Below are 18,325 nucleotides of genomic sequence, written 5' to 3' on the forward strand. Positions count from 1 at the left end.
AAACCAAATGAAAACCGGGAAATATTCTGAAATACGAGTCCTACCCATTTCATGCCTTCAGTGTGATAGCTCGTCATGGAAAGTAGCATTTGTAATTATGAATGATGCAAGATCCTTGATTTCCAAGAATGATGTGATCGTGTCCTTTATTTCTGCTATTGGGTTGATTATTTTCTACTTATGGAAACAGGATTCTGGACATATATTTTGTACATGTTTTGAATAATGAAGGATTTCAAAAGTCCATTATTTTCCACAAGACAAAAAAACCTTCGTTCGTTTAAACAATAGCAGCAATAATCATCGGAGAAGGCGATGGCACCCCACTCCAGTACTCTTGCCTGGAAAACCCCATGGACGGAGAAACCTGGTAGGCTGTAGTCCATGGGGTCCCGAAGAGTCGGACACGACTGAGCGACTTCACCTTCCCTTTTCCTTTCATGCACTGGAGAAGGAAATGGCAACCCACTCCAGTTCTTGCCTGGAGAATCCCAGGGACGGGGGAGCCTGGTGGGCTGCCGTCTACGGGGTCGCACAGAGTCAGACACGACTGACGCGACTTAGCAGCAGCAGCAATAATCATAACAGCTTTTTGCTTTAATTTTTAAAACTTGATTTATTGTGCGTTTATCATTTGCTCTGCTGAGCAGTCTTAGTCGCGGCTTTCTCTAGCCGCGGCGGGTGGGGCTCCCCTCCAGCTGCACGCGCGGTCCCGCATGACGCCTTCTCCCGGGCAGCGCAGCTGCAGGGCGTGCAGGCTCAGTACTTGTGGCAAGGGGGCTCGGCTGCTCCGCGGCACGGGGGCTCTTCCCACACCCGGGATCAAACCCACGTCCCCTGCACTGGTAGGCAGATTCCTAACCACCACACCGCCAGGGAAGTCCGTAATAGCTTGTTATCCATGCTTGCTCTGTGTTACGCCGCTGTCTACCGGCACCTGGAGGTGAAGGCTGTTGGTCAACCTCACGGCAGCCTGTGAGGTGAGTTACTGCCGCGTTCTGCACTTTAGAGAGGAAGACGCTAAGACGCTATCCAGTGACTAAGTGTCAGAGCTAAGGTGCCCCAGGTCAGGCAACGCAGTCCCAAGACAAGCTGTCCCGCGCGCTTCCAGGTGCCGCATCGCTTGCCGGGGGTTCCAGCGCTCCTGCTCTGCCCAGCCTGGCCTCTTCACTGCAGCCGCGTTTCTCTTCTGCGTCCTTCCTGTGCCCCTGATTCCGGCACGCGTTGCCCTCCGCACTCTGTCTACTTCTCATTTTTAACATGTGCGTGACCCGCTTTCCATCTCTGACACGACCCCATGGCCCTGCGTCCGTTTCAACCACTCAGTCGCCCGCTGGCTAAACCTTACTTTGTAACGGTCACACAAACACCCGCAGCTTACTGTGTTTCTCGCCACATCAAGCCATCAAGCAGTTAGCTGCATGTGTTTAAATGCATTATTAGACACGTGACTCAGAGTCAGCCTTTCAAAACAGAACATAGGCTGACACCTCACAGCCGACGTGTCATTTTGAGACCAGGGCACTGCCTAGAAACTGGTAGAACATGCCTCTAATAAACCGTTTCAATACCAAGTAAAGATAAATAAAATCCAAAAGACTCTTTAATGGGGCATTTGAATAAAACATTCCAGCATGTTATGTGGTCTAATTTATTTCAGCATTACTGTTATAATTGAGATGTTAGAAAATGTATCTCCCTCTAATATATTTGGAAGAAATGTAATTAGAACTTTAATCTGAAGTACACAAGCCAGAGAAATTTGAGATTACTCCCCAGTAGACGCCAAAGTCCTGTCTTCTGACTTACATGACTGTCAGGCAGCTGCCAAAAACAGCTGAGAAATGGGCTGTGGACATGGTATGCAGCGATTCATTTTTCTGTCCTAGGTTTGCTCCAACTCTGAACCTTTGAGACAAAAGATAGGACAAGAAAGAGATTCAGTTCAGTTCAGTCACTCAGTCGTGTCCAACTCTTTGCAACCCCATGAACTGCAGCACACCAGGCCTCCCTGTCCATTACCAACTCCCGGAGCCAGTGATGCCATCCAACCATCTCATCCTCTGTCGTCCCCTTCTTCTCCTGCCCTCAATCTTTCCCAGCATCAGGGTCTTTTCAAATGAGTCAGCTCTTCACATCAGGTGGCCAAAGCATTGGAGTTTCAGCTTCAGCATCAGTCCTGCCAATAAATACCTAGGACTGATTTCCTTTAGGATAGACTGGTTGGATCTCCTTGCAGTCCAAGAGACTTTCAAGAGTCTTCTCCAACACCACAGTTCAAAAGCAGCAATTCTTCGGTTCTCAGCCTTCTTCACAGTCCAACTCTCACATCCATACACGACCACAGGAAAAACCATAGCCTTGACTACATGGACCTTAGTCGGCAAAGTAATGTCTCTGCTTTTTAATCTGTTGTCTAGGTTGGTCATAACTGTCCTTCCAAGGAGTAAGCACCTTTTAATTTCATGGCTGCAATAAACATCTGCAGTGACTTTGGAGCCCAGAAAAATAAAGTCAGCCACTGTTTCCCCATCCATTTGAAAGAGATTGGGGGCAGATAATAACATTAATCCCTGATGGCTTAGATGAGAAAGAATCTGCCTGCAATGCAGGAGGCCCAGGTTTGATCCCTGGATCCAGAAGATCCCCTGGAAAAGTGAGTGGCTACCCCATCCAATATTCTTGCCTGAAGAATCCTGTGGACAGAGGAGCTGGAGGTCTAAGTCCATGGGGTCAAAAAGACTGAGCACGTAATGATAAGAATGAGCTAGCATACTGAAAGGTCGTCTGGCCGGATTCGGTTACTTTTCACCTGCATTATCTTCCGGAAACAGGCTGTTGCCCTGATGCAGATGCAGGTGAGCATCTTCGGGCTGCAGGTTTCTTGCTGAGTGACATGTTGTGCTTGCTAACACTGAGCTCAGGCGTGGACGTATGTCCCACAGACTCAATAATCCATGAGAAACACCAAGGAAATTACTCAGAGAAACAGGTCATAGTTCTGAAAGCCCTGTGAGTTGTGTGAGAATTTTATGTAGGAAAGTTACGTGTGAATAGTTCATTGTTCATGTTCTGCTAATTTAGCCATGAGCCCAAAATCTACATTAGAATTTCCTCTATTTTTAGCTCCAATTTGAGAGGTGTTTAGAAGTGCCCCAGTTGGCTGGAAACAGACAGCCTATGTTGCCGCTTCTTAGGGTTGATCACAAAACTCTACAGTAGCTGCTCAGCTGTGGTTTCAGATTATCTCACACGTTTCATTCTTGCTAAGGTGTTTTTGTTTGACTGGTTTTGGTTTTTCTGATGCACCTGATGACAGCCTATTTTGGAAGTTTGCAATACTGTTTAATATTTTCATTAATAATTGCTTAAACGAAATGCTGTATCTCAGTCATCAATATTCAGGAAGTTTCTATAATACAAATTTCAACTGTAGATAGACTTCAGAGAATTGGCCAACTCTGGGCTGGTTTTAGCACAAATGGTAGATTTTTTTCTTGACATTACTAACAGCATATAACATTGCCTGCTCTGAAAAATTGTTCAGCAGGGGAAATAGAGCAGAAATGATAAATGGATCAAAACATGAAAAGCTTCCATCCTTATCCTATCAATGTTTGCTGATGGGTCATCATTCAAATAATTAAAAACAAATAAAAGAGAAATTCACAAAATCATGGATTATTACACAAGCATTTGCTTTAAAAAACTCATCCATTTTTGAAGAAGCATTATGGACCTTATTTCATAAAATCTTGGACCTGTAAAAGAGCTTAGCGATTACTCAGTCCAGTCACTTGGTGTGTGTGCTCATGGGCTCAGTCGTGTCCAACTCTTTGTGACCCCATGGACTGCAGCCCACCAAGCTCCTCTATCCATGGGATTTTCCAGGCAAGAGTACTGGAGTGGGTTGCCATTTCCTTCTCCAGGAGATCTTCCCGACCCAGGGATTGAACACAGGTCTCCCCCATTGTAGGTAGATGCTTTACCATCGGCACCACTGGGGAAGTTGTACACGTACTTAATTAGAGTCAAGAACAAGATTAGTGCTCCTATTTCCTGACACAAAGTTCAGTCCCTACTATTTTATGATTAATTCTTTCTTTCAGACTTTTGCCCCAAGGTAGGTTGTACAGTTTCAGAAATGTAAGTTTCCTTTTAGTTTGTGAGAATCAAAGTGTGAGATTCATGGGACCTCCAAGAAATGAAGTTCTTAGTTATTCAGTTCAGTTCAGTTCAGTCGCTCAGTCGTGTCCGACTCTTTGCGACCCCATGAATCGCAGCACACCAGGCCTCCCTGTCCATCACCAACTCCCAGAGTTCACTCAGACTCACATCCATCGAGTCGGTAATGCCATCCAGCCATCTCATCCTCGGTTGTCCCCTTCTCCTCCTGCCCCCAATCCCTCCCAGCATCAGAGTCTTTTCCAATGAGTCAACTCTTCACATGAGGTGGCCAAAGTACTGGAGTTTCAGCTTTAGCATCATTCCTTCCAAAGAAATCCCAGGGCTGATCTCCTTTAGGATGGACTGGTTGGATCTCCTTGCAGTCCAAGGGACTTTCAAGAGTCTTCTCCAACACCACAGTTCAAAAGCAGCAATTCTTCAGTGCTCAGCCTTCTTTACAGTCCAACTCTCACATCCGTACATGACCACTGGAAAAACCATAGCCTTCACTAGACAGACCTTAGTCGGCAAAGTAATGTCTCTGCTTTTGAATATGCTATCTAGGTTGGTCATAACTTTTCCTCCAAGGAGTAAGTCTTTTAATTTCATGGCTGCAGTCACCATCTGCAGTGATTTTCGAGCCCCCAAAATAAAGTCTGACACTGTTCCACTGTTTCCCCATCTATTTCCCATGAAGTGATGGGATCAGATGCCGTGATCTTCGTTTTCTGAATGTTGAACTTGAAGCCAACTTTTTCACTCTCCTCTTTCACTTTCATCAAGAGGCTTTTTAGTTCCTCTTCACTTTCTGCCATATGGGTGGTGTCATCTGCATATCTGAGGTTATTGATATTTCTCCCGGCAATCTTGATTTCAGTCTGTGCTTCTTCCAGCCCAGCGTTTCTCATGATGTGCTCTGCATATAAGTTAAATAAGCAGGGTGACAATATACAGCCTTGACGTACTCTTTTTCCTATTTGGAACCAGTCTGTTGTTCCATGTCCAGTTCTAATTGTTGCTTCCTGACCTGCATACAGATTTCTCAAGAGGCAGGTCAGGTGGTCTGGTATTCCCATCTCTCTCATGTTACTGCAGTGTTTCTAACACCAAAGAGACTCACCATAGGCTTTTATTTTTCCCTTCAGTTTTATTGAGATGTAATTGACATATAGCACTGTCATGCATGGATGTGAGAGCTGGACTGTGAAGAAGGCTGAGCGCCAAAGAATTGATGCTTTTGAACTGTGGTGTTGGAGAAGACTCTTGAGAGTCCCTTGGACTGCAAGGAGATCCAACCAGTCCATCCTGAAGGAGATCAGTCCTGGGATTTCTCTGGAAGGAATGATACTAAAGCTAAAGCTCCAGTACTTTGGCCACCTCATGTGAAGAGCTGACTCACTGGAAAAGACTCTGATGCTGGGAGGGATTGGGGGCAGGAGGAGAAGGGGACGACAGAGGATGAGATGGCTGGATGGCATCACGGACTCGATGGACGTGAATCTGAGCGAACTTTGAGAGTTGGTGATGGACAGGGAGGCCTGCGTGCTGTGATTCATGGGGTCGCAAAGAGTCAGACACGACTGGGCGACTGCACTGAACTGAACTGTATATGTTTACGGTATATAGCATAATGATTTGACTTACATCATGAAATGATTATCACAGTAACTTTAGTGGATGAGCATTCATCATCTCAAATGGATATGAGATTAAAGTATAAAACCATTTCCTTGTGATGAGAACACTAGAATTTATTATCTTAGCGAGTTTCATACATAACACACAGCAGTGCCAATTATACTGATCACGCTGCGCATTGTACCGTTGGTGTTATCATTTATCTTACGTATCTTATAACTGGAAGTTTGCACCTTTTGACTGCCTTTATCCAATTTCACCCCCACCGCCAGTAGCCACTAAACTCTTTGTTTTTGAGGTTGAATTTATTTATACACTCTGTGAGCTCCTGTTATGCAGCTTTGTTATTCAATATTTCTACACAACAATTACGTCTGCAGTAAGCCTAGTTGCGGTATGTCATCATACAAAGGCACTGCACAGTTACTGACCATGCTCCCCACACTGTGCAGTTTATGCCTGTGGCTCAGTTATTTTGCAATGAGAGATTTGCAGCTCTTAATCTCCCTCACACATTTCTTCCTTCTATCCATCCCCCTTCCCTCTAGCAACCATCTGTTCCCTCCATATATTGCTCTGTTTCTGTTTTGTTATGTTTGATAATTTGTTTTGATTTTTAGATTTCAGATAGAAGTGAAATCACGTGGTATTTGTCTCTGTCTGACTTATTTCATCTAGCATCAGTTCAGTTCAGTTCATTTCAGTTCAGTCGCTCAGTCGTGTCCAACTCTTTGCGACCCCATGAACTGCAGCACGCCAGGCCTCCCTGCCCATCACCAACTCCCGGAGTTCACTCAGACTCATGTCTATCTAGTCAGTGATGCCATCCAGCCATCTCATCCTCGGTCGTCCCCTTCTCCTCCTGCCTCTAATCCCTCCCAGCATCAGAGTCTTTACCAGTGAGTCAACTCTTTGCATGTCATCTAGCATAATATACGCTAAATCCATCCATGTTGTCACATATGGCAAGATTTCAATTTTATTGCTGAGTAATATGAGAAACACTGGGCTGGAAGAAGCACAAGCTGGAATCAAGATTGCCGGGAGAAATATCAATAACCTCAGATATGCAGATGACACCACCCTTAGGGCAGAAAGTGAAGAGGAACTAAAAAGCCTCTTGATGAAAGTGAAAGAGGAGAGTTAAAAATTTGGCTTAAAAGTCGACATTCAGAAAACGAAGATCATGGCATCTGGTCCCATCACTTCATGGGAAATAGATGGGGAAACAGTAGAAACAATGTCAGACTTTATTTTGGGGGGATCCAAAATCACTGCAGATGGTGACTGCAGCCATGAAATTAAAAGACGCTTACTCCTTGGAAGGAAAGTTATGACCAACCTAGATAGCATATTCAAAAGCAGAGACATTACTCTGCCAACAAAGGTCCATCTAGTCAAGGCTATGGTTTTTCCAGTGGTCATGTATGGATATGAGAGTTGGACTGTGAAGAAAGCAGAGTGGCGAAGAATTGATGCTTTTGAACTGTGGTGTTGGAGAAGACTCTTGAGAGTCCCTTGGACTGCAAGGAGATCCAACAAGTCCATCCTAAAGGACATCAGTCCTGGGTGTTCTTTGGAAGGACTGATGCTGAAGCTGAAACTGCAATACTTTGGCCACCTCATGTGAAGAGCTGACTCATTGGAAAAGACCTTGATGCTGGGAGGGATTAGGGGCAGGAGGAGAAGGGGACGACAGAGGATGAGATGGCTGGATGGCATCACCAACTTGATGGACAAGAGTCTGAATGAACTCTGGGAGTTGCTGTTGGACAGGGAGGCCTGGAGTGCTGCGATTCATGGGGTCGCAGAGTCGGACACGACTGAGCGACTGAACTGAACTGAACTCTGGGTTTCTCTTCATTTCCATTTGTGCAGAATGCCTTTTCCACCCTCTCACTCTCACTTTGCATCTTCAGATCTGAAACGAGTCTCTTGCAGACTCAGCAGGCACGTGAGTCTTGTTTCTTCTTCCATTTGGTTAGTCTGTCTTTTGATTGGAAACTATAGTCCACTGACGTTTAAAGTAATTATTGACATTTGTGTTCTTATGTCCTTTTGTTGATTGTTTAGGATTGTTTTTTATCTCTTTTTTGCTCTTTTCTTCTTTTTCTCTCTTTCCTTGTGATTTGATGACTGTATTTTGCACTATGTTTGAATTCCTTTCTCTTTTCCGTGAATATATCTGTTGTAGTTTGTCTTTTGATTTGTGGTTACATAAGGTTTTTTGGGGAATGTTTCTTTGCTTTTGGCTGCATCAGGTCCCTGCTGTGGCACGAAGGCTCCTCCCCAGCTCTGGCGCTTGGGCTCTGGAGCACACAAGCTCTGCAGCCTGCAGCGTGCAGCCTCTGAGGGTGAGGTGCAAGGGCTCAGTGGTGGTGGCCTCAAAGCTCCGTTGCCCTGTGCATGTGGGATCTTATTTCCTCAACCAGGGATCAAACCCATGTCCCCTATATTGGAAGGCAGATTCTTGACCCCTGAACCACCAAGGAACTCCCTACATGAGGTTTATACATAGCAATCTGTATATACACATGATTATTTTAATAATAATCTCAAGTCTAAAAGCATTTTAACAGTCCTGCATATTTACTCCCTACCTCCACATTTGTAGTTTTTGACATCTTATGTTGTATCTTTTTGCTTTGTTCATCCTTTGCTGTTTATTTTGGTTAGAGATAATTTTAGTACCTTTGTGTTTTAAACTTCCTAGTAACTTCACGCATGGTTGATTGTTTGTCTTTATATTTGCCTTTACTAATAAGATTTTTTCGCATGATATTCATACTTCTAGTTGTGACCTTTTCTTTTTAGCTTAGAGAAGTCCCTTTAACATTTCCTGTAAAGTGGGTTTAGTAATGCTGATCTTTTAGCTTTTGTTCGTAAAACTTATTTCTCCATTACATCTGAATGAAAGTGTTCCTTGGTAGAGTATTTTTGGTTATAGATTTTTCCCTTTCATCACTTTGAATGTTTCACCCCACATCTTTCTAACCGGCAGTTTTGGCCAAAAATTTGCTAATTGCCTTATAGGAGTTCCCTTGTGTGTAAATGTCACGCTTTTATTTGCTGCTTTTAACCTGCTCGTAATTCTGTCATTGCAGTCTTCAGTTGCAGTGTGTCTTGGTGTGGTCTTCTTTGGATTGGTCTCATTTAAGACCCTCTCTTCTTCCTGGAACTGAATTTCTGTTTTCATCCCTTGTTTGGGGAGTTTTCAGCTACTACAATTTCAAGTATGCTTTCTGCCTTTTTATCTTTCTCGTCTCCTTCTGTGACACTTAAAATGCGACTATTAGTGCTCTTAATATTGTCTAGATGTTTTAAAGTGTCCTCGTTTCTTTTCACTCTCTTTTTCTTTTTCTCTGTTCTGACTGAACGATTTCCATTTCTCTGTCTTCCAGCTTGCTGATCCACTCCTCTGTATCATTTAATCCACTATTAATCCCTTCTAGTGTTTTTCATCCCAGTTGTGATATTCTTCGCCTGCATGGTTCCTCTACGTATGTCTAATTGTTTATTATAGCCTTCTAACTTCTTTCTCTGTCCATCTGTCATTCTCCTGAGTTCTTTAAATTACTTCCTTGAACTCCTCATGTGGTAAGTTGCTTATCTCCACTAAACTCTTCTGGTGTTTTATTTTTTTCTTTCCTGTGGGCATATTCCTCTTTTGCTGCATTTTGCCTACTTTGCTATTTTTATTTCTGTATATTTTGTAGGGTGATTGCTTCTCCTGGCCTTGGAGAGATGGCCTTTGGTGGGAAACGTCCTCTGCATCCCAGCAGCGTGTTCCCCTCGCCACCAGCCATATGTGCCCTTGGGGTGCCCTGTGTGGGCTGTGTGAGCCCTTCTCTTCCGGAAGGCAGTACTGTAGGTAGTCTGCTAGGCGTGGCTGGCCGTCAGTCTGGCTAACTGCTTTGAGTGGAAGCTGCTAGCTACTGGTGGGTACGACCAGGTCCGAGAGCAGCTGTGAACTCAGGATGCCTTGAGACAGTCAACCTGCTGGTGGGTGGAACTGTCCCCACCTGGCTAGTTGCTCTGCCTGAGGTGTCCAGTACTGGTGCTGACAGGCTGGCAGCTGGGCTGGGTCCCAACATTAACGAGCTGGAGGCAGGACTCCAAGCTAGCACCTGCTGCACCAGTGTCCCTGCGGCAGGGCAAGTTCCCCAGAACGGCTGCTGCCTGTGCCTATGTCTCCAGGATGAGCTCTGGTTAGCACCTGCCTCTCTGCTGCTGCTGCTAAGTCACATCAGTTGTGTCCAACTCTGTGCAACCCCACAGATGGCAGCCCACCAGGCTCCTCTGTCCCTGGGATTCTTCTGGCAAGAATACTGGAGTGGGTTGCCATTGCCTCTCTGAGAGACCTCCAAAATCATACGATGGGTCTGATCTAGGCTCCTCTCAATTTCCTCCTTCTGCCCTGGGTCCTTCAGAGTGTGAGATTTCGTGTGTCCTGTAAGAGTGGAGTCTCTATTTCCCATAGCCTCTCCTGGAAGTAAGTCCTGTTGGTTTTCAAAGTCGAATGCTTTGGGTGCTCATCATCTCACTGTAGGACCCTGGACTGTGGAGCCTGGAGTGGGGCTCTGCCCTGCCACTTCTTGAGTAGAACTGCTCAAGTTGGCATTACCCCCACCTGTGGGTGTAGGTCTTGACTATACACCATTTCCAGCCTTCCTACCCATCTCAGTATGGTTCCTTCTCTATAGTTTTAGTTGTAGAATATCTTTTTCTGCTATCTTCTGGTCTTCCTCACCAAAGTTTCTCTGTAAGTATTTATAATTTTTTTGTGCTCATGTAAGGAAGTGACCTTACGGACTTTCTACTTTTCCATCTCGGCCCCACCCTCTCATAGGCTTTGCTTAAATAACATGCTTCCGTTCCTTTCATTAAAGCTAAACTATCTGTTAATTTACCAAATACAAATATAAACTAACCTTTTCAGGAGCACATCTATTCTGTAAAGCAGGTCATACCTGTGTAAACTGTGAATGCACATATATGCATGATAAAACTAAGTATATGATTGTAGGAAACCTATAGTAAAATCATAAGAAACTGCCTTTTAGGGTTAAAAGTATATAATTAAGCAAAATACTGGGCCCATGGTAAGAATGCAATGAAAAATACATGGATGAAATTATCAGGCTTAATTATAGGCTCTTCTGAGCATGCTCATTAAGAGGCAGTCTGTCTTTGAAATTGATACTTATGTCATAAATCCATCTTATTCCTCTAAACTGTTTTGGTAATGACAGACTTATTTTATGACATCTTTTGTTTTTATCAGATGGCCGTGTGTTCAGTATATTTAGATTCTACTTTATTTTCTGTATGCTTTTTCCTTCAAAATGTTCTTTAAGGGAAAAAACTGAGCAGAAGCAGACAGACTGTTCTAGGACATCCCTTCCTTTAGAGATGAATTTCTCCAGATTAAAAAAAGATTGGCCTCCAAATTGGTGACACTGCCTCTTTGGTACAGTACAATGACATGCTGTCTTGTTACAGTGGAGCATGTGCTCTCATTTTGGACAAGCTGTTCTGTGAAGAAGTTTTATTTAGCCCACAGAGCCCATCCCCGGATTTGTGGGTGTTACCTCCTTTCCCCGTGTTACCAGAGTTTTTCATCGCTATTATTGCTTCTGTGTCATCAGCTGTAACACAATTTAGTAGCAATCCTTCTTGAAGAAAAAACAAGATGCCTCTGAAAATAGAACAGCTGGCTGGACAGAAAGAGCCAACAAACGCAGGTCTGTTGTCTGTGTTCTGCTCACTGAACTGCTCTGAGATGGTTTCACACATACGTAAATGAATAGGAGTAGAGTGAGCATATAATCTAATATCATCTGCGTGGCCTATCACAAAGTTTTATCCTATTTTATTAAGGAAATGATATTCTAGGAAAACTGATTTGGTTTGGAGAATTCTTAAATGTTTTAGTTTTGTTCCAGTTAAGGAATTAAATCACATGTGTTGGCTGGTTTGTTCGGCTTTATTTTTAATGAGGAAACTTGGGGTTCTGTAAACAAAGGAACACGTTAATTCAAGATGAGTAGATGGTGGTGTGGAGAAGGAAATGGAAACCCACTCCAGTGTTCTTGCCTGGAGAATCGCAGGGACAGAGGAGCCCAGTGGGCTGCCGTCTACGGGGTCTCACAGAGTCAGACACGACCAAAGCGACTCAGCAGCAGCAGATGGTGTTGCTGGTGTTTGATTCTTCTTCTCATCAATTAAAACAAAAATCAGTCATGTAATGTTTGCTCTCTAGGGAAGATGACAATTTTTAGCCGCTCAGACTTCCCAATATTAGTGGTAACGACCAGTGTGAAACAAAGGGACAATCGCTTGGTTGACTGTCCCCTCCAATCACTTTTTTGAGCATGACATCCCTTTCAGAGCACTATTTTAAAGGCACATGAGAAGTAGCTAAGCCACCAGCCCCTCGGAGTCTTGTGGTTGGCTGTATTTGACAGACCCCATGGACGGTATACTCCATGGGATTCTCCAGGCCAGAATACTGGAGTGCGTACCTGTTCCCTTCTCCAGGGGCTCTTCCCAACCCAGGGATCGAACCCAGGTCTCCTGCATTGCAGGCTGATTCTTTACCAGCTAAGCCACAGGGAAGCCCAAGAATAGTAGAGTGGGTAGCCCATCCCTTCAGTGGATCTTCCCAACCCAGGAGTCAAACCAGGGTCTCCTGCATTGCAGGTGGATTCTTTACCAGCTGAGCTACCAGGGAATCCCGTACTTGACAGCGCTTGGGTCAAATGCCTGTAAGAGCCCTGCTCTGCAGAAATCAGCATCCTGAGCACAATATATATCCACGCGTCATCTCTGCTCCCTGATCTTACTTGTCTTGACTCTCCCCCTACAGTGCAGACAAATGGACATGTGTTTTGATTTGTAATATCTCCATAATTAATCTTGGATAAGTTCTCTTTATATCTAAGTCTTTTTCTATACAAGATAAAGCCAGATTTTACCAAATCATGCTTTACCACTTCCTACTTTCCTTCATTTTTAATTCTTTTTTTTTTCACTTATTTTTTTAATTGAAGGATAAGAATACTGGAGTGTGTTGCCCTTCCCTCCAGGGAATCTTCCCAACCCAGGGATCAAACTCAGGTCTCCCGAATTGCAGGCGGATTCTTTATCCTCTGAGCCGCAGGGAAGCCCCACTTGAAACTCTGGAGCAGAATTTTTAATCTGGGCCCTTGGACCAGACCTGTACAAAGCAGCCCTGAACCGCCTGAAAATGTACACGAAGTTGTTTTTGTGACTCCGCATGTGCTTTGTCCTGGGAAAAGGAGCCTGTCTTTTTTCAGATTCACAAATGGATATATAAGTCCCACAGTTTTAAGAATTGCTGTCACCTAGATTTTCTCCTCTCATTTCTATTAGTTAACAGATGCTCAGTTCTATCAGATGCCACACATGGATTCTCCGAATACACTTAGTCTCCGCCTTCCTTTTCCTTTAGAATTCACTCCTGATCTCACATTTCCTTTACTTTCTGTTCCAGTTTAAGTAACATGAGAAAGAGAGAGAAACAAGATATGAAACACTAAACCTCTGCCACTAAAGGAGTTGACGTTTCTTCACGGCGCATCTCATTTATCCCACTGCAGCTGTACAAGCTGCAAACGAGAAATGTGAAACAGGAAGGAGCTGGTCATTCCCACAGCCTATAATGGAAGAGCCCAAACTTAAATCTGTTTAGATGTCAAGTTTATTCCTCTTTTCCAGATGGAATAAAATGATCATAGCTTATGAATGGCATCAGCTTTCATAATGTGTAACTTTCCTTTTATTATTCTCTGTCATCAAAAAAAAAACCCTTCATGACACTTTGTTATGAATCTAGTACAAGTTTACAAACGTTTATTGCATCAATGATGTACAATCTTATCCCAGAGGGCAGGAATCATTTACGTGTGTGTGTTGTGTGTGTTTTAGTCACTCATTCGTATCCGACCCTCTGTGACCCCGTGGACTGCAGCCCACTAGGCTCCTCTGTCCAGGGAATTCTCCAGGCAAGGCTACTGGAGTGGGTTGCCATTTCTTTCTCCAGGAGATCTTACCGACCCAGGAATCAAACCCGGGTTTCCCGCATTGCAGGCAGACTCTACTGGCCGAGCCACAGGCAAAGCCCACAGAATCATCTATATGTTCACTAATTCATTCACTTTTAAAAATCACACTTATTAAACTCTGCTATTGCTAGAGGCTTTGCTCAGTTCTGGATCAGTAGTTCTAAATTCGATCTTCACACCAGAATCTACTGGGGAGCTTTTACAAATACCAGTACCTGATCTCAGAACCAGAAGTTTCGATTCCGTGTATGGAGGTGACCCTTGGGAATGTGTTTTTGTTTTAGGCTTTCCCAGCTGCAGCCAGCACTGAGGATGACCTTGCAAACATGCTTCCCTAGGTCTGCCGCTTCAGCATCACACGCGAACCCAGTGCAAAGGCGAATCCTCAGCCCTTCTCCACAGCCTCCACGCACTGTCCCAGAAACTCCAGGGACATGGCCTGCTTGTCTCTATTTGACAAGCCTCGAGATATTTCTGAGGCAAGCCAACAGCTGATAAGCACGTCTCTAGAGACAGGATAAATAAAACAGCGCTTGCCACTGAGCATTTCTCCTTGACCTCAAGGAGCCCTGTTGTCTTCAAGTTTGCATTCTAATTACCTAGTGCAGGCCCACACTCTGTAACCTTAGTTGGTAATGACAGCATTTTTACTACTTAGTAATGTAATGACTTTTCATCTCTTCTTGGGCAGCCATTAAATGAAGTGTTAATAAAAAAATAGTGGTCAGTGAATAAGATCCCTTAACGAAAGTCTTAGGGACATTATGGGTTGAAGGGAATTGTCATAATGCTTTGTAGCACGCATACACACACACACACACATACACACAGAATTTTTAAACATAAGATTTTAAAGGACAACTATTTCTAATAAAGGATTTTATTTTAATGTGGTCTCTGGGTTGTGTTTCTAATGCACTATTATTAATATTATACTTGCTATTTCCCTTCTTTATTAACATAGCTTTATTATAGCTTGATGATAGTATAATTGATATACAATGAAGTGCACTTATTTGAAGCATTTAATTAGATGAGTTTTGATGCATATATACCCCAGTATTGTGGAACAGTTGTGTGGTAGCTGCCAGTTCTATTATAGGGACCTCTTGGTTATAGTTCTCTCCCAGCAACCCCAGACAGCAGAATGAGGTTGCAAAGAAGGCTTCTTGAGAAAAACATGGGACTGAGACCTGTAAGGTAGGAAATGTCAACCCACTCTAGTATTTTGTCTGGAGAATCCCCATGGACAGAGGAGTCTGGCAGGCTGCAGTCCATGGGGTCACAAGTAGTCAGACAGGATGAAGCGATTTAGCATGCCACACGTCAAGGGGACAAAGTAGGAAAAGTTAGTGCACGATGGAAATAAATCACATCTTGCCTGTCTGAAGTCTAGATTTTTGTGTTGGTTGCTATTTACTATCACGTAGGGTTGAAAAACACATACTCAGCTCCTTTATTGCTTAAAGTTCCAATTGAGAAACAAGCCTAATGACTAGTGAAATATACAACATTATTACTGAGCTTAGAAATATCTGCTTCTGTCACTGAAGGTAGCTCTTGCATTAGGAGCTGTTCAGCTTTGATCACCAATCCACTCTTGAATACATGTTTCTCTACTGTGTGTGTTATAGAAAACAGTAGTATGAGAGTGATGCTTTGCTTCTAGAGCCATGGAATCTAACTCCTTGCTTTTAACTTCCTTTTAACATTCTTTCTCCCAAGCAACTTGGTGCAGCCTTATATGTTCATTCATCACTACGCCCAGGTGCTAATACTGGGACTTTATTTGGGGGGCTTAAGTGCTCGGTTTTGTCTTCCTTTGCAGGCTGGCTCCACGAGCTGGGGAAGAGACTGGAATCGCCCTACTATGGGAACAACACCCTGGGCGGGCCGTCGATCCGAAGTGCCTATATCGCGGCTCTGTACTTCACGCTCAGCAGCCTCACCAGCGTTGGGTTTGGGAACGTCTCTGCTAACACGGATGCAGAAAAGATCTTCTCCATCTGCACCATGCTGATCGGCGGTAAGGAACCTTCTTCCTCAGGCCAGAAGGAACGAGAGCTGCCACAGCGCTGCCGCTCCGTCCCCTCCATCCTGAGACCCCGCACGTGTAGGTTGGTTTCCACTGAAAGAGTCTGGCGGCACTAGTGAAGTCACTGACCAGCGTTTTAGCCCACACGTAGGCTAGCAGTGAACGTCTGTGATCCCAAGAGTTCTGTGCTCTGACGGACGGAGAAATATCCATTTCCCCGGTGGTTGATTTTTAAATGTGTACATATACATATGTTTAATTGAAGTATGTTGCTGCTGCTGCTAAGTCGCTTCAGTAGTGTCCGACCCTGTGCGACCCCATAGACGGCAGCCCACCAGGCTCCCCCGTCCCTGGGATTCTCCAGGCAAGAACACTGGAGTGGGTTGCCATTTCTTTCTCCAATGCATGAAAGTGAAAAGTGAAAGTGAAGTCGCTCAGTCATGTCCGACTTGTAGCGACCCCATGGACTGCAGCCCACCAGGCTCCTCCATCCATGGGATTTTCCAGGCAAGAGTACTGGAGTGGGGTGCCATTGCCTTCTCCGAATTGAAGTATGGTTGATTTACAATTTTGTATTAGGTTCAGGTATACAGCACAGCACTTCAGTTATACATGCAAATATAAATATATATATATATATATTCTTTTTATATTTTTTCTTGTACACTTTATTGTCAAATATTGAGTATAGTTCCCTCAAAAGTGTGTTATATCATGTTTTCTTTTTAATTTAATTTAATTTTACATTGGAGTATAGTTGACTTGACTTCCCAGTTGGTGCTAATGGTAAAGAACCTGCCCGCCAATGCAGGAGACATAAGAGGTGTGGGTTCAATCCCTGGGTTGGGAAGATACCCTGGCGAAGGGCAGAGCTACCCACCCCAGTATTCTTGCCTGGAGAATCCCGTGGACAGAGGAGTGCTGTTCAGTGACAGTCCATAGGGTCGCAAAGAGTCCTACGTGGCTGGAGCAACTCCGAACTGGCACACATGGCCGGCTTCCAGGGCTGGTTAGCTTCAGGTGCACAGCCACGCGACTCAGCTATGCAGCTGCGTGTTCTTTTCCAGACTCTCTTCCCACACAGGGTGTCACAGGGTGTGGAGAAGAGCTCCCTGTGCGATGAGGTAGGTCTTTGCTGATTATCCATTCTATATGCAGCAGCAGGTGTACACTGGTGCGGACTGTCATGTCCTCCGATATGAGGTTGGGCCTTCCTATAGAGCACGGTTTCCACCAGCTCCCTTGCACAGATGTGGAATGAATACTAAGACTTCACACAGTGAGTCATCCAGCCTACCGCGAAACCAGGGCAGCATAAAGGCGAACCTTCCCTCAAGGAGTTTAGGATCAGTTTGAAAGGGATCAGCTGAAATGTGTGGAAAGAGTTTAAACAATGCCAGGCAGAATACGCTGAGTGCCAGATCAGTTAGGAAGTTCAGAAGCATTGAGAAACGGGGCCAAGGGTCAGAGAATTTCTTGGAAAGGCAGAGGAGCTGAAGCAGCAGGCTGGGACTGCAGTGCTTGGAACAGGCTTTTGGCCAGTGTGGAGCAGTAACAGCCTCGGGAGCAGAAAACAGGAATTCTCATTTTCTGAAGAGCTGTAATGCGCCAGATCCCATGGTGACAATTTTATACCCGGTATTATGGCTTATACAATTGCCGCTTTCTTTGAGGGCCCATCTCTCAGCCCAGCAGAATGACAAGCATTTTGCAAACAAACACAGTCTATACTTATTTAATATTTGCCCAAGTTTTTTCTACTCCTAATGGAAACTTTTTGGAAATGCTCAAGGGTTAACCTACTAATTTGAGATTGGAAGAATATGTTAGATAATGACGCTTATTTCCTATTGATTCACAGACCCTAGTGTAAGCGATCCTGAATTAGATATTGCTAAGGATATTATTGTTCCCTGCCATTCCCTGTAAGTAGAAGCTAAGCCAGTCACAAAGCCAAAAGATATGGGAAATACTCAGATAATGCCACTTTGTCACTTGGTAAATGTTTATTGACCAAACGACCCAGGTGCAAAACCAGTACTCATTTGTAAATGGCATTAAAGCATTTAGGTAACTTAGCAGAACTTAGGAAGCCATTGGTTTTGAATGGCAAATGACATCTAGGTAACTTGAATTTACTAAATAAAGCTTTGCAAATATTTGTCTGTGGGAAATAGCTGTATTATTGTGATAATTACCCGAGGCTAAGAGAAATGATGCCTTCATTTTAGTATTTCCTAGTTAACCAGTTGCTGGCATAATTTTGAGAACTAATCCTAGGAGCTCACAATATTGAATACTTTGTTCATTTAATTCTTGTAACACTATGAAATAGGGGTTATTAGCACCCTAGTTTAGATATAAAGCAACAGAGGTTTATTTAATTTAGATGCCAGGA

The 18,325-nt window shown here is 44.0% G+C and overlaps 1 protein-coding gene across 1 annotated transcript in view; it reads left to right on the forward strand.

Annotated features, from left to right (window-relative positions):
* KCNH8 (potassium voltage-gated channel subfamily H member 8) overlaps nt 1-18,325 on the forward strand; it is a 462,629-nt gene that overhangs the window by 324,651 nt on the left and 119,653 nt on the right. Inside the window, exon 8 of the mRNA XM_069582447.1 lies at nt 15,721-15,918. Within this exon, the coding sequence (XP_069438548.1) occupies nt 15,721-15,918 (198 nt within the window). The remainder of the gene's footprint in view (nt 1-15,720; nt 15,919-18,325) is intronic.

This window comes from Ovis canadensis, chromosome 1 (genome assembly GCF_042477335.2).
Source record: "Ovis canadensis isolate MfBH-ARS-UI-01 breed Bighorn chromosome 1, ARS-UI_OviCan_v2, whole genome shotgun sequence".
Taxonomy (NCBI): domain Eukaryota; kingdom Metazoa; phylum Chordata; class Mammalia; order Artiodactyla; family Bovidae; genus Ovis; species Ovis canadensis.